The sequence below is a fragment of the Nerophis lumbriciformis genome, linkage group LG03 (assembly GCF_033978685.3).
Source record: "Nerophis lumbriciformis linkage group LG03, RoL_Nlum_v2.1, whole genome shotgun sequence".
In the NCBI taxonomy this organism is placed as follows: Eukaryota; Metazoa; Chordata; class Actinopteri; order Syngnathiformes; family Syngnathidae; genus Nerophis; species Nerophis lumbriciformis.
Window position 1 is genome coordinate 42,967,360 of NC_084550.2, and position 17,495 is coordinate 42,984,854.

The 17,495-nt window shown below is 40.6% G+C and overlaps 1 protein-coding gene across 1 annotated transcript in view; it reads left to right on the plus strand.

Moving 5' to 3' along the window:
• Positions 1–17,495, plus strand: part of ece1 (endothelin converting enzyme 1) — a 141,581-nt gene that overhangs the window by 52,743 nt on the left and 71,343 nt on the right. Inside the window, exon 4 of the mRNA XM_061937801.2 lies at positions 12,352–12,438. Coding sequence (XP_061793785.1) covers positions 12,352–12,438 — 87 coding nt within the window. The remainder of the gene's footprint in view (positions 1–12,351; positions 12,439–17,495) is intronic.

Genomic DNA, 17,495 nt, shown 5'->3' on the forward strand with positions numbered 1-17,495 from the left:
ATTGTAAATTATGGGATTGATAATTGATTGATTTTTTTTACAGCATGTTAATCTTGTGGTGTTTTGTCCTTAAAGGTTTTTCACCTACTAAAGAAGCTAAAGGCTACTAAAGGCTACTAAAGGCTACTAAAGACAGCTAATGACAGCTAAAGAAACTAAAGTCTACTAACACTGCTAAAGACTGCTAAAAAGACTAAAGAAGAAAAAAGAAGCTGTTTCTTCATTGGAAAAACTGTTGCAAACTAAAGGAAAATAAAAGGAAAAAGTAACTACAGTCTGGTCTTTTGAGTGAAATCCAGAAGCCACATTCAGCATTGGTACATCCCTTCAAGTGTGGGATAAGCACAGCGAAAAAAGCAAAACACTTGACAGTTGTTGAACTGTGTCGAGCGGAAATGGCCTATCATAGCAGCACAACGGCTATGAACGAACATTTGAAAAGAAAACACCCGACAGCGTTCTTGCCATCACCATCAACTAGTCAATCGTCCGCGTGAGTATACGTTGTCATCATTACACAAAATCATGAATGTGTCATTTGTATCTGCGTTGTAAATTCATAAACTAAAACAGTGTTTCGCTCTGAGAGGCGCATTTGGCATGCCTGTTCAGTGTTTACAAAGACGCACTCCTCTTTAACGCTAACGTTAATTAGTTGTGCAAATACCTTTTACAACATTAACAGTTACATATACTATGTACAAACGAACAATTAACTTTCACTTTAATCATGATATCATTGTTGTGTTATTAAGCAAAATAAGCAATACTTTTACTTTTGTTGAAATGTTTACACTGTTACAGAATATTTCGTTTTGCACTTTTTTGTATTGGATGTTTATCTTTATTTTTGCACATTTTAAAGCAAAATAAGCAATACTTTTACTTTAGAAATGCTTATACTATTGCAGAATATTAAGATTTGCACTGGATGTTTACTTTTATATTTGCACATTAAAAAGCAAATAAGCTACTTTTAATTTTGTTAAATGTTAAAAGTTTTAAATGTTTACATTGTTACAGAATATTTTGTCATGTTGTTGTCAATGTTGACTGAGTGGCCATACTTTTTTTTTTGTAAATAAAAGTCATTCCTTTTGAAAAAACTGGCCAACATTTATTTTTTCATCTTCATTTTAAATAAAAAAAGAATCGGTAAAAGGAAAAATAATCTATAGATTAATCGAAAAAAATAATCTATAGATTAACCGATTAATCGGAAAAAAAAAATCTATAGATTAATCGATAGAAAAATAATCGTTAGCTGCAGCCTTAGTTGTTTGGCAGTCTGATAATGAGATGTGAGACAACATACCAACATGCTTGTCGGACAGCCACTGCCCTTTCACATAGGTGCTATGCAGAACATGTCGAGGAACCCAGCAGCTTTCTTTTACATACTGTAAAGCAGGGTTCCTCGACATGTTCTGCACCACAGACCCCTTACAGGAGAGAAACATTGTATAACATCTGAGGCTGTAGCAAACCTCCTGATGTCATTTCAATTACCTCAACAAGATGGCAGTAGCTGCATGAGTATTCGGCATCCAACGGCTTCATCTCCCTCTGCATATATCTACAACTCATGCATGTTACACTTGCAGTACAAGAAGATCATTATTATATCCATGCTGACTGAGTATATATTACAACATGGTACAGTTCAGTAAACCCTCATTTATTGCTGGTAATTGGTTCCAGACCTGACGCTGGTGAATTAATTTCCATATAGTAGTGTTTGTTTATATTTCATAGGGAGAGCCTGGAGCAGTGGTTCTCAAAACTTTTTTTCACCAAATACCACCTCAGAAAACACTTGGCCCTCCAAGTACCACCAGAATGACAACATTAAAATACAGTAGTGTAGTGGACCTAAGTATTCATTAAGTACCACCATAATGGCAACATGAAATTACAGTAGTGTAGTAGACCTAAATATTTATTAAGTACAGCCATAATGACAACATTAAAATACAGTAGTGTAGTAGACTTAAGTATTCATTAAGTACCACCATAATGACAACATTAAAATACAGTAGTGTAGTAGACCTAAGTATTCATTAATAATAAGGCAGAGGTTTACAAGGCAGAGGTTTTATGTGACACAATTGTGTTTGACACAATTTGAACAGTAACACAATGTTTGAATATAGGACACAAAACACTGTACTTAAATAATTATTCAAATCAAATTAATTGCACAGAAAAGTTAAATAATCTGTTCTACTAAAATAAATTTAAAACTACAGTTTTTAACGATTAAATACACATTTATATATATATATATATATATATATATATATATATATATATATATATGTACATATATCTTTTTTTTATGTCTATATGTATATGTATATAATATTTTTTTTTTCCATCATGAGAGCCCTCTAGACACAGAATAACACCAAAGTAGTCACTTTTATCAGTTTAATCCAATATGGTAATGCTGCTGGAGGCTGAGCCAATCAGTGGCCACAATACTAAACAAAGCACTCTGATGAGTTTGGGCTCGTCTCGTGGCCAATACTACTTCATAATATTTTTGTTCAGTTAGCCATTGTTATACTTAAAATGCCTCATTGAGGACAAAAATATATGACATGCTAAAAAAATTAAATAAAACAAACCCCTGGTAGAGTGAAGCTGTAAACCTGGAAGTGCGATATAGCGAGGGACGACTGTCTACTTAATAAATGATCATGTGATCAGAGAGTGACATTTTACTTTCCACTTTTTCTTGCACTCCAAATTAATGAGTCAAAGTAAAAAATGAAATTAATGAATACAATCTTTCCGGGCTCAGTAAGGTTCGCTACACAATGACGTGCACAGCTCTGCATTGAAGAGTGATGCACCTCGGGTCATACTTGCCAACCTTGAGACCTCCAAATTCGGGATATTTGGAGGGGGCGGGGAAGGGGGTGAAGTGGGCGGGGTCGGAGGGGGCGGGGTTAAGGGGGAGGAGTATATTTATAGCTAGAATTCACTTAAATTCAAGTATTTCTTATATATATATATATATATATCAAGTATATAAAATAAATACTTGACTTTCAGTGAATTCTAGCCATATATAAATATGTATTTTATTATATATATATACATATAAATAAAATTAATACTTGAATTTCAGTATTCATTTATTTACACATATACACACATAACACTCTCTACTCATTGTTGTATTTGAAAGTGCAATGCTTTGCAGCCAGTAGCACAGCCTTTGAAGGATGGATAGATAGATAGATAGATAGATAGATAGATAGATAGATAGATAGATAGATAGATAGATAGGTAGTCACTTTATTGATTCCTTCAGGAGAGTTCCCTCAGGAAAATTAAAATTCCAGCAGCAGTGTACAGAATTGAGATCGAATTTAAAAAGTAAAAAGTAAATAACGGGTGTATGAATGGAAACAAAATAGAAAAATATTACAATAAGAATAAAAATAAAAAGCAACAATGAGAAAAAAAATATAACAGTAAAATAAGAATAAGTATGAGCATAGGTATGTGCAGTGTAATATTCTGGGTTGGAGTCAATAACCAGGCGAGGTGATAAATTATGTTTCTTTACTTCATACTTCAGAACGGACTCCCACACTTGCAGTCAGGGTGCGCAATACAACGTAAACCCTTGGCCAACCAAAAAGTAACCACAGAACACTATAGTGTTCTGTGGTTACTTTTTAAACCGTTGGCCAACCAAAAAGTTACTTTTTGGTTGGCCAACGGTTTACGTTGTATTGCGCACCCTGACTGCAAGTGTGGGAGTCCGTTCTGAAGTATGAAGTAAAGAGCAGACGTGACGACAGGCTGTCCTCATTCAGGTCCGCACGGACCTGGAGGGGGCGTGCCTTAAGTCCGGCTGGAAATCGGGAGAAATTCAGGAGAATGGTTGTCCCGGGAGATTTTCGGGAGAGGCACTGAAATTCGGGAGGGTTGGCAAGTATGCCTCGGGTCACAAAATGGATCAGCGAGCACGACATCCAGACTGGTATCTATCTAGCCAGAATAGTATTTGTGGTCACCTGGTATCCTCTCTATGCAGGAGAGGGGGGATAGAGCACGAAAGCGGCAGATCAACTGGTCTAAAAAGGGCTCTATCTAAAAGCTACAGCAGGGGTGTCCAAACTTATTGACTTGGGGGCCGCGTCGGGCTAAGAAAATTTGGTCCAGGGGCCGAAAGCCGACTGCATGTAAAGTAACATATGTGTGTGTATATACAGGTAAAAGCCAGTAAATTAGAATATTTTGAAAAACTTGATTTATTTCAGTAATTGCATTCAAAAGGTGTAACTTGTACATTATATTTATTCATTGCACACAGACTGATACATTCAAATGTTTATTTCATTTAATTTTGATGATTTGAAGTGGCAACAAATGAAAATCCAAAATTCCGTGTGTCACAAAATTAGAATATTACTTAAGGCTAATACAAAAAAGGGATTTTTAGAAATGTTGGCCAACTGAAAAGTATGAAAATGAAAAATATGAGCATGTACAATACTCAATACTTGGTTGGAGCTCCTTTTGCCTCAATTACTGCGTTAATGCGGCGTGGCATGGAGTCGATGAGTTTCTGGCACTGCTCAGGTGTTATGAGAGCCCAGGTTGCTCTGATAGTGGCCTTCAACTCTTCTGCGTTTTTGGGTCTGGCATTCTGCATCTTCCTTTTCACAATACCCCACAGATTTTCTATGGGGCTAAGGTCAGGGGAGTTGGCGGGCCAATTTAGAACAGAAATACCATGGTCCGTAAACCAGGCACGGGTAGATTTTGCGCTGTGTGCAGGCGCCAAGTCCTGTTGGAACTTGAAATCTCCATCTCCATAGAGCAGGTCAGCAGCAGGAAGCATGAAGTGCTCTAAAACTTGCTGGTAGACGGCTGCGTTGACCCTGGATCTCAGGAAACAGAGTGGACCGACACCAGCAGATGACATGGCACCCCAAACCATCACTGATGGTGGAAACTTTACACTAGACTTCAGGCAACGTGGATCCTGTGCCTCTCCTGTCTTCCTCCAGACTCTGGGACCTCGATTTCCAAAGGAAATGCAAAATTTGCATGGTTGGGTGATGGTTTGGGGTGCCATGTCATCTGCTGGTGTCGGTCCACTCTGTTTCCTGAGATCCAGGGTAAATCAAGTTTTTCAAAATATTCTAATTTACTGGCTTTTACCTGTATATATATATATATATATATATATATATATATATATATATATATATATATATATATATATATATATATATATATATATATATATATACATATATATATATGTATGTATATGTATATATATATATATATATATATATATATATATATATATATATATATATATATATATATATATATATATATACATATATATATATGTATGTATATATATATATATATATATATATATGTATGTATATATATATGTATGTATGTATATATATATATGTATGTATATATAAATATATGTATATATATATATATGTATATATATACTGTATATATATTTATATATATATATATATACAGTATATATATATGTATATATGTGTGTGTACATATTGTACTAATAGATATATAATAATAATTAGTATAATTGGGTGTTAGAGTATGTGAAAGTTTGACTTCTACTTTGTTTACTTTCGTGACGACCTCCTTAAAGTTTTATAATCAATCAGAAATATCAAGCAGCTAAAATGCGCCAAATATGGATACATTTGGAGATAGTTTCCCATCATGCTTTGTAATGGATTTAAATTTAAACATTTTTAATTGTTTATGGTGAATGGATGTTTCGAAAAAGTTCAGTGAGCAGGTTGTGTTATGTGTAACCATGTGTGTTGACATTTTGTGTTGGTAGGATTTTATTTTTTTTTGCACCATGACTAGGGAAGGTTGTTTGCATTGGGTCGTATAAGGAAATGTTTTGCGCATGCATACTCTCAGAGTACAATTAAAGGTCATTGACCTGCATTACCAACATAGTCCATTAGATGGTGACATAATGACAGCATTGAAATTGAAAAGGAATCTAGTCTCTCTGGGGGAAAGATTCCTTTTTAAACTCATGACCCAACGTTCCCTCTAAGATGCACGCCTGCTCAATTGCGCACTGCTCAAGCGTCCTCTGCGCACAGCAAATATATGCCGCGCACCAAATCAAATCCCATCTGAATTCTAAACAAAATAAACACATTTATTCTGTATAATTTTGAAAAGCAACTCTGAGTGACAGTGACAACAAGAGGCCCTAACGGTGTTCGTCAACACCGTTCAATTGAACACCGTTCAGTTATTGTAACGTCTATCGAGATGCTTCGAGGACAGGAATTATATCGATCACTTTATTGAGCAAAACTGTTTATATTGGGCCATAACCACACCATGAGTAAAAAACTTCTATCTCGAAAAACTAGTCATTTTCTGCCGTACAAACCAGGCCAAAACCAACTTGTCATCTGTCACCAACACGCGTACCACTAAGCCACTGGTGCGTTTATGGCCACACAAAAAGTCGGACAACTCAAACACCACACAAAGTTACACTATGACTCCTCAGTCATACGTGTGTTTATTCTACTGTCATTTATTATTAATGTTAATTTATTTATATTAATCATGGAATGCTGTTACTAGAGAAAGTTACAGGAATGCACACTTCATCCTATGCTTACATTTCATTGTGTAACATGAGGATGTTTAAGGGGAACTAAATGTGATCTGAAAGGGGTACAAATGATTTCCAAAGCAGGACCCCCACCCAGACATATTGTACAATACTAATCCATAGCTTATGAAAAACAAGATTTCTTTTATTTTCATTACAAGTGGGCCAAATCACTAATATTACAAAATAATCTCATGAAAATGACTCCTCTCATTTGAGTGTTATAATAAAAGATTGGTTTGAGACAGGTGTGCTGCTGGTATTGCCACGTGTGATGTTGCTCACATGTGCTCCACTGAATGCTCAGGGAGTTTTTGTGTTTGCTCAGACACATGAACAATTAGAGGGAACATTGCTCATGACATCTCGCAGGCCAAATTGAAGACGGCGGCGGGCTGCATTTGGCTCGCGGGCCGTAGTTTGGACACCCCTGAGCTAGAGTATAAAAATTAGTTTTGAAATGAAAAAAGCTCTGTCGGCGAACGACGCAGCCAGCTACTCATCATGGGGGCGGGGGGAGGGACTGAGCGAACGATTCGTTCACCGCGGATTAACGACATGAATCACTCAGTGAACGACAGAATCAGGACTCGCGAACCTACTGACACAGAGAACTGACTGTGTCGCGGAGGAGGACGTCACATTGAGGCTCTCGTTCAGTCACTGTGCGCGTCGTTCATTGGGTGCTGAGGGCTTGTGTCGTTCGCGAACTGACACACACCGAGATCTGCCGCTGGGGAAGCTGTTACTGACTGACTCATGATTCGCCGACCTGCACACAGAACTGCTGTTGCAGAAGTGATTCAGGTTCACGTACTGAACTGTGCTGACTGTGGTGCTGTGTCAGTCACTCACTGCCTGGTGTACTGCATGCACAGAGCTGTGTGGGGACTCGCGTTCACCCTATTTGCTGCTTCTCCCGCGAATGTCTGCACTGTACTGTACTACGCACGCCCCCCCCTCCTATTTTTTCTTTTTTTTTTTTGGGAGGGGGGGGGGATTCGGTGAACTAATTTTTTGAACGACTCAATTTAAGGAACTGATTCTAGTGATTCAGTACAGTCAAAAGAACTGCCGATCCCATCACTACCGCACCTTAATATGAAAATTTAATGTTAGTGCGGCCCGCGAGTTTTATATGAATGGCGCTTGACAGCGTCATACTTGCCAACCCTCCCGATTTTTCCGGGAGACTCCCGAATTTCAGGGCAACTATTCTCACGAATGTCTGCTGATTTTCACCCTAACAACACTAATAAGGGCGTGCTGTGATGGCACAGCATTTAACGCCCTCTACAACCTGTACAAACAGCGTGCCAGCCCAGTCACACGTTGTATGCAGCTTCTGCTTGCACATGTAAGTGACAGCAAGGCATACTTGTTCAACACCCATACAGATTACACTGACGGTGGCCGTATAAAACCACTTTAACACTCTTACTAATATGCGCCACACTGTGAACCCACACCAAACAAGAATGACAAACACATTTCGGGAGAACATCTGCACCGTAACACAACATAAACACAACAGAACAGATACCCAGAATCCCATGCAGCCCTAACTCTTCCGGGCTACATTATACACCCCCGCTACCACCAAACCCCGCCCACCTCAACCGACGCACGGAGAGAGGGGGGGGGGTTTGATGTGTGTGTGTGTGTGTGGGGGGGTTGGTGGTATCGGGGTTTGGTGGTAGCGGGGGTGTATAATGTAGCCCGGAAGAGTTAGGGCTGCATGGGATTCTCCCGAAATGTGTTTGTCATTCTTGTTTGGCGTGGGTTCACAGTGTGGGGCATATTTGTAACAGTGTTAAAGTTGTTTTATACGGCCACCATCAGTGTAACCTGTATGGCTGTTGACTAAGTATGCCTTGCTGTCACTTACGTGTGTAAGCAGAAGCTGCATACAACATGTGGCTGGGCTGGCACACTGTTTGTACAGGTTGTAGAGGGCGTTAAATGCGGTGCCATCACGGCACGCCCTTGTTATTGTTGTTCGGGTGAAAATTGGAGAATATTTGCCCTGCACTGAAATCCAGAAGTCTCCCGGGAGGGTCGGCAAGTATGCAGCTGAGCCGCATCTGGCTCGCGGGCCGTAGTTTGGACACCCCTGAGCTAGAGTATAAAAATTAGTTTTGAAATGAAAAAAGCTCTGTCTAAATAACGCCTGCTGCCACTTTACATCTATTAAACAACTCCTGTTGTATGGACATATTAGCAGATCCTCGCATTTAAACCTTAAAGTTAAAGTACCAATGATTGTCACACACACACTAGGTCAGGGGTCGGCAATCCGCAGTTCCGGAGCCGCATGCAGCTCTTTGATCACTCTGATGCGGCTCAGCTGCATACTTGCCGACCCTCCCGGGAGACTTCCGGATTTCAGTGCAGGGCAAATATTCTCCAATTTTCACCCGAACAACAATAATAAGGGCGTGCCGTGATGGCACCGCATTTAACGCCCTCTACAACCTGTACAAACAGTGTGCCAGCCCAGCCACATGTTGTATGCAGCTTCTGCTTACACACGTAAGTGACAGCAAGGCATACTTAGTCAACAGCCATACAGGTTACACTGATGGTGGCCGTATAAAACAACTTTAACACTGTTACAAATATGCCCCACACTGTGAACCCACGCCAAACAAGAATGACAAACACATTTCGGGAGAACATTTGCACCGTAACACAACATAAACACAACAGAACAAATACCCAGAATCCCATGCAGCCCTAACTCTTCCGGGCTACATTATACACCCCCGCTACCACCAAACCCCGATACCACCAACCCCCCCCCACACACACACACACATCAAACCCCCCACCCCCCCTCTCTCCGTGCGTCGGTTGAGGTGGGCGGGGTTTGGTGGTAGCGGGGGTGTATAATGTAGCCCGGAAGAGTTAGGGCTGCATGGGATTCTGGGTATCTGTTCTGTTGTGTTTATGTTGTGTTACGGTGCAGATGTTCTCCCGAAATGTGTTTGTCATTCTTGTTTGGTGTGGGTTCACAGTGTGGCGCATATTAGTAAGAGTGTTAAAGTGGTTTTATACGGCCACCGTCAGTGTAATCTGTATGGGTGTTGAACAAGTATGCCTTGCTGTCACTTACATGTGCAAGCAGAAGCTGCATACAACGTGTGACTGGGCTGGCACGCTGTTTGTACAGGTTGTAGAGGGCGTTAAATGCTGTGCCATCACAGCACGCCCTTATTAGTGTTGTTAGGGTGAAAATCAGCAGACATTCGTGAGAATAGTTGCCCTGAAATTCGGGAGTCTCCCGGAAAAATCGGGAGGGTTGGCAAGTATGACGCTGTCAAGCGCAATTCATATAAAACTCGCGGGCCGCACTAACATTAAATTTTCATGTTAAGGTGCGGTAGTGATGGGATCGGCAGTTCTTTTGACTGTACTGAATCACTAGAATCAGTTCCTTAAATTGAGTCGTTCAAAAAATTAGTTCACCGAATCCCCCCCCTTCCCAAAAAAAAAAAAGAAAAAATAGGAGGGGGGGGCGTGCGTAGTACAGTACAGTGCAGACATTCGCGGGAGAAGCAGCAAATAGGGTGAACGCGAGTCCCCACACAGCTCTGTGCATGCAGTACACCAGGCAGTGAGTGACTGACACAGCACCACAGTCAGCACAGTTCAGTACGTGAACCTGAATCACTTCTGCAACAGCAGTTCTGTGTGCAGGTCGGCGAATCATGAGTCAGTCAGTAACAGCTTCCCCAGCGGCAGATCTCGGTGTGTGTCAGTTCGCGAACGACACAAGCCCTCAGCACCCAATGAACGACGCGCACAGTGACTGAACGAGAGCCTCAATGTGACGGCCTCCTCCCAGTCAGTTCTCTGTGTCAGTAGGTTTGCGAGTCCTGATTCTGTCGTTCACTGAGTGATTCATGTCGTTAATCCGCGGTGAACGAATCGTTCGCTCAGTCCCTCCCCCCGCCCCCATGATGAGTAGCTGGCTGCGTCATTCGCCAACGTCGAGGGTTCAGTGAGTCACAGAATGCGCCAGTTCCACTCATACCGGCATGGTCGCGGCGGAGCTCAACTGAACTGAGAAAGGAACAAATCAGTTCATGAAGTGATTCGGTTCAGTACGTTCACTCAAAAAATGTGTTCGTTCGAACGAATCGTTCGCGAACGACACAACATTAAGGTGCGGGCCGCGTGTCTGAGACCCCTGGTTTATACATAGCACAAAGCAAAAAGAAACTTTGTATGCAGTGTTATTTCATTTTAAATTTCAAAAAAGTTTTGTGGCTCCCATTGTTTTCTTTAATTTGTGAAACTGGTCAAAATGGCTCTTTGAGTGGTAAAGGTTGCCGACCCCTGCACCAGGTGTAGTGAAATTTGTCCTCTACATTTGACCCATCCCCTTGTTCACCCCCTGGGAGGTGAGGGGAGCAGTGGGCAGCAGCGGTGGAATCGTTTTTGGTGATTTAACCCCCAATTCCAACTCTTGATGCTGAGTGCCAAGCAGGGAGGTAATGGGTCCCATTTTTTATAGTCTGTGGTATGACTTGGCCAGGGTTTGAACTCACAACCTACCGATCTCAGGCACTCTAACCAATAGGCCACTGAGTAGGCCACCTGCTTGCAAACATGGGGATTTACATGACTGCGGTGTTCCTCAAGGTACCCCTTCAGGTCCTGTTCTTTTTGGCAATTACACAGTTTTTCATGTTGTGATTTATGTAACTATGGTGTTGTTGTAGCTTGTTTATTTCAGATTAAGTCAGTAGTTGTTTGTTCAACTTATTTAGTTATACTAGTAGTGTTCCCCAAGGTTCCATTTAAGGTCCTCTCTTTTTCATCATTTGGGCTTTTCAACTGCTGTCCCACAAGTTCAGTTCAAAAAGATTTTTTGCAGCAAATTCTTAAAAACAACAAAGTTATGTCATTGAGATGATCTTTGACCAGCTTTTTTGCAGAAGGTCCTTAAAAACAGCAGAGCTCCGGTAGCTCTGACCAAATGAATAGACCTAAATCAAATGTCTTCTGTAGACGACGCTGGTTCTCCGGAATATACAAAATAAGACTAATCGTTAAGGGTGAAGTCCGGCCCCTGGGTCCTTCGCTTTCTGGGAATGTGGCTGCCAAAACGATGTAGTTTTTACAGTTTGTCGGGTTGACCTGAGCTAGAAAGAAAGGGAAACGTCCTAACTGGCTAATGATGAGAGAAGAGGCTCCACTGTCAAGCCTATCAGGTATCGGTTACCACGGCGACAGGCACAAGCACGTAGTGGACGGGGAATACACTTGGCAGGCTCCACCTTCTGAGAGTTTCATGTCCATAGAAAAGAGAAGAGGTGTGGCTTCTTGTCAGCCCAAATGTTTTGGGGAATGTTCACAGACTCACACACGCTTCCTGTTTTTCCGGTTCCGTCTTCCCACATGCCGGGCGGAACAAGCAAGCGGACAAAGAGAGAGAACTCTGAAGGACTTGGAGAAGGTGTTATTTTTATTTTTTTACTAGTCTTGTGACGTGTGGCGTATCACGTCCATGACGGTGGGTCATTTGAAAGCAGGTCTGCTGACGATCACCCTCAGCTAAGCCAATGGGCATCAGGGAGAAATTGCAATCTCAGAGCCCCGCCGTAGAATAGACGGCAATCAACAGCATGGAGGCATTCAGACAGACTTTTGGGCATTTCCCATTTCAGATGTCAACATACAAGAGAGCCACGTTGGATGAGGAGGACCTGGTGGACTCCAGTGGGGACGACATCTACCAGTCAACACCCATGCAGGTAAGACCCTTTACATATTGGATGTATGAGAGGTGTCATTAAGCATGTTTGTTTGGCTAATCTTGGACGGCATTGTGGTGAATGGGATTTCAAGGGAATACCATACCATACCATACCAATAGTTTTTGAGGTCCTAAACAGCTGCAGGGTGACGTCACAGACTGAATCTAATGGTCCCACATTTCACTCTGCTCCTCTCTGGAAGCATCAGTTGTTCATAAGGTTGATGATAAGAGTGGGACCACCTCTGATGGAAGTAGCAAATCATTATTGTTATTGCCAAAGTCTTTCAAAGGTACACATGCCTGAAGGCCAGCTGCTAAACACATGTTTCAAGTTAACTTGTGGTTGAAAGTTGATTGATTTACCGGTACTATAATGATATAACCGCAGCTAGACAAGTACTATAATGATATAACCACAGCTGGACAAGTACTATAATGAAATAACCCCAGCTGGACAAGTACTATAATGAAATAACCGCAGCTGGACAAGTACTATAATGATATAACCTCAGCTGGACAAATACTATAATGATATAACTGCAGCTGGACAAGTACTATAATGATATAACCGCAGCTGGACCAGTACTATAAAATAACCACAGCTGGACAAGTACTATAATGATAAAACTGCAGCTGGACAAGTACTATAATGATATAACCGCAGCTGGACCAGTACTATAAAATAACCACAGCTGGACAAGTACTATAATGATACAACTGCAGCTGGACAAGTACTATAATGATATAACCACAGCTGGACAAGTACTATAATGATATAACTGCAGCTGGACAAGTACTATACTGATATAACCACAGCTGGACAAGTACTATAATGATATAACCACAGCTGGACAAGTACTATAATATAACCGCAGCTGGACAAGTGCTATAATGATATAACCGCAGCTGGACAAGTACTATAACGATTTAACTGCAGCTGGACAAGTACTATAATGATATAACCACAGCTAGACAAGTACTATAATGATACAACTGCAGCTGGACAAGTACTATAATGACATAACTGCAGCTGGACAAGTACTATAATGACATAACTGCAGCTGGGCAAGTACTATAATATAACTGCAGCTAGACAATTACTATAATGATATAACCGCAGCTGGACAATTACTATAATGATATCCGCAGCTGGACAAGTACTATGATGTTATGTCCTCAGCTGGACAATTACTATAATGATATAACCGCAGCTGGACAAGTACTATATTGATATAACTGCAGCTGGACAAGTACTATAATGATATAACCACAGCTGGACAAGTACTATATTGATATAACTGCAGCTGGACAAGTACTATAATGATATAACCGCAGCTGGACAAGTACTATAATGATATAACTGCAGCTGGACAAGTACTACAGGGTTTCCCGCAGCGCTTTGTTGTTAAGGCGCCCGCCTTAACAACAAAGAGCCACCGCCTAAACTAAAGTCTTAACAAGCTGCTCCGCTTAGTTCTGCCTCTGCCTCTGTTAGTACGTCTCTGCAGCACCCAGCATTGTCCCACCCACAGAACCATCTGATTGGTTACACGCGGAGTGGTAACAGCCAATCAGCAGTGCGTATTCAGAGCGCATGTAACAGCCAATCAGCAGTGCGTATTCAGAGCGCATGGAGTCAGTGCTCACGGCACAGGCAGTCAGAGAGGAGAGACTGTGGGGTGAGCAGATAGGTGTTTAGCAGGTAAGCAAAAGGCAGCGGACTCGCCCCAAATTATAATAAACACCCCCCAGTCAACTACTAGTAACATCACTATGAGCCCGTTGACGTTCTAGAAACATAAGCGGCAGCTCAGCTCGCTCGTAGTCCTTGAGGTGAAGGCTAATTAGCTTTTAGCGTAACGTTAGCTAATTTTGCAGTGTGTGTGCGTGCGTGTGTGTGTCTGTTACGGACAGCAGCCCTGTCTGTCTGAGAGAAAGACAAGCATTATTGACCTACAGTTAACAATTAAGTTATTTCACTTTACCTTTTTCTGTGTTGATTGAGCTGTGTTGAAGCAGCAAAAAAGGACACAATGTTAAATGAAGAGTTTCTGTCTCTGATAGTTAATATAATAATGTAACTGCATCATAAAGCCTACATGAACTCCATGGTGTTCAGGGATGAATAGTCTCTCCTATTGCTATTGTACTATTTTTTCAGCTATAGTTACATTAATCATTAGTAATGTAGGAGCCTAGTTTTGAATGACAGGGTCCCTGCTATCACATGTTGATAAAAATATAACATTTACATAATAAAAATCAACTACAGGCTTCCCAAATGCTGTAATAAATTAAGCATGAGTTGAACATATGTCAGCATGTGGCCCCACTTTTAACTCTTATTGCAAACACTTACTTACAGTAAGTCATTAATTTGACTTAGTAAGTCATTATTTTGTCATTATTTTGACTTAGTAAATTACTAAGACAAAATATTGACTTACAAAGTCATAATAAGGACATACTTAGTATCTCAGGTAAGTAGGACTGTTTTGTTTTTACTTTACGGAAAGAAATATCGAGATATATATCGTATATCGCCATTCAGCAAATGGAGCGAAAAACACAACCAAAAATGTTAGGCTTCTTCACACGACGAAGCCAGCCTACTTCACCGCAGTCTATAGTCTATTGCCCCGCAGGCTGTGGAGGCAGCGACGTGATGGCGACAGGCCGAGTTACACCGATCCTTACACCTACCCACCACCTTCCCTGGTCTGTCCGCCGGAGAGACACCACTTTAACTAACAATTTTTGGGGGGGAAACACTGTACTATAATGATATACTGTAACTGCAGCTGGACAAGTACTATAATGATATAACTGCAGCTGTACAAATACTATAATGATATAACTGTAGCTGGACAAGTACTATAATGATATAACTGCAGATGGACAAGTACTATAATGATATAACCGCAGCTGGACTAGTCCTACTATAATGATATAACCGCAGCTGGACAAGTACTATAAAATAACCACAGCAGGACAAGTACTATAATGATATAACTGCAGCTGGACAAGTACTACAATGATATAACTGCAGCTGGACAAATACTATAATGATATAACTGCAGATGGACAAGTACTATAATGATATAACTGCAGATGGACAAGTACTATAATGATATAACCGCAGCTGGACCAGTACTACTATAATGATATAACCGCAGCTGGACAAGTACTATAAAATAACCACAGCTGGACAAGTACTATAATGATATAACTGCAGCTGGACAAGTATTATAATGATTTAACCGCAGCTGGGCAAGTACTATAATGATATAACTGCAGCTGGACAAGTACTATAATGATATAACTGCAGCTGGACAAATACTATAATGATATAACTGCAGCTGGACAAGTACTATAATGATATAAGGGAGGAAGCAAAAAGGTGTAAAAGCCTTAAATCTTCATGACTGTGCATCACATAGTCAGTTATTTCACTCACCTTCTCTTCAACAACATCCTTCATTCGACAGGCCAATAGCATATTATTCGTATTTTATAGCCAATCTGAGAAAACTTCATCGAGGGCTGGCACATGTCAAGGAAGAGAAAACTTCATCTTGGTGCAGACTTGTCTTGAAGAAACTTCTCAGTGTGTGGAGGCTACAATCCAGTCATTCTTCATGAACCAGGAAGGAACCTGGTATCTAAAGAACAAACAAACTAATAATTGTTCCCCCGTTGTTCAATGAATTTACTGCGTCATGATGAAAGGACAGTACCGTATTTTTCGGACTATAAGTCGCTCCGGAGTATATGTCGCACCGGCCGAAAATGTACAATAAAGAAGGAAAAAAACATACATACGTCGCACTGGAGTATAAGTCGCATTTTTGGGGGAAATTTATTTGATAAAACCCAACACCAAGAATAGACATTTGAAAGGCAATTTAAAATAAATAAAGAATAGTGAACAACAGGCTGAATAAGTGTACGCCATATGACGCACAAATAACCAACTGAGAACGTGCCTGGTATGTTAACGCAACACATCATGGCAAGAGTCATTCAAATAACTATAACATATAGATCATGCTATACGTTTACCAAACAATCTGTCACTCCCGATCGCTAAATCCGATGAAATCTTCTTCTCCGGTGTCGCCTCTGGTATGTCCTTTCTTTCTGCTGCTCGATTGCCGTTCTCTGCTGCATATTTCACTACGTCCAGTTTGTAATCTGCAGTATATGATTTCCTTTTTGGTGCCATTTTTGTTCAGTCCTTCTCAGTTTTTATAAGTTACCGCCAATGTTGATGTGATCCATTTTAATAGCAACGGCAATAGCATATAGCATATAACAGTTAGCATTCCAGGACCCACAATGCACTTCTGCCATGAGCCTCCCCCGCCGAATTCTTATTGGTTGACGTGTGAGCGACGACTGCTGACGTGTGTGTGACGATTGCTGCCATTTGCTTCGTCTCTTACGCGAATGAGATAAATAATATTATTTGATATTTTACGGTAATGTGTTAATAATTTCACACATAAATTGCTCCGGAGTATATGTCGCACCAACAATTGATTGATTGATCGATTCAAACTTTTATTAGTAGATTGTACAGTACATATTCCGTACAATTGACCACTAAATGGTAACACACGAATACGTTTTTCAACTTGTTTAAGTCGGGGTCCACGTTAATCAATTCATGATACTTTCACTTGAATTGATTTACTCCTGTTGTCTTTTGATTCAGGATGGAAGCGTTGCCACACCCTGATAGAGTCCAGTCCTTCCACTCCCAATATCACACATACTTCAAACAGTAGCCTGAAACTGAACATGTGTTAAACAACATATATTGTGTCATGGTGGAACTACTCCTACAACCCCAGAATCGGAAATTGTATCATTCAACCACTGTTTTATACAAGATAGGTGGAATTACCCTATTTTCCGGACTATAGAGCGCACCAATAGCCACTCCCACTCAATTTCAGAAGAAAAATATTGAGCCTCACAGGCCTATAAGCCGCAGATATATACGTTGTGAAATGTTACATACACAGAAATATTCTGTAAATGTTTATT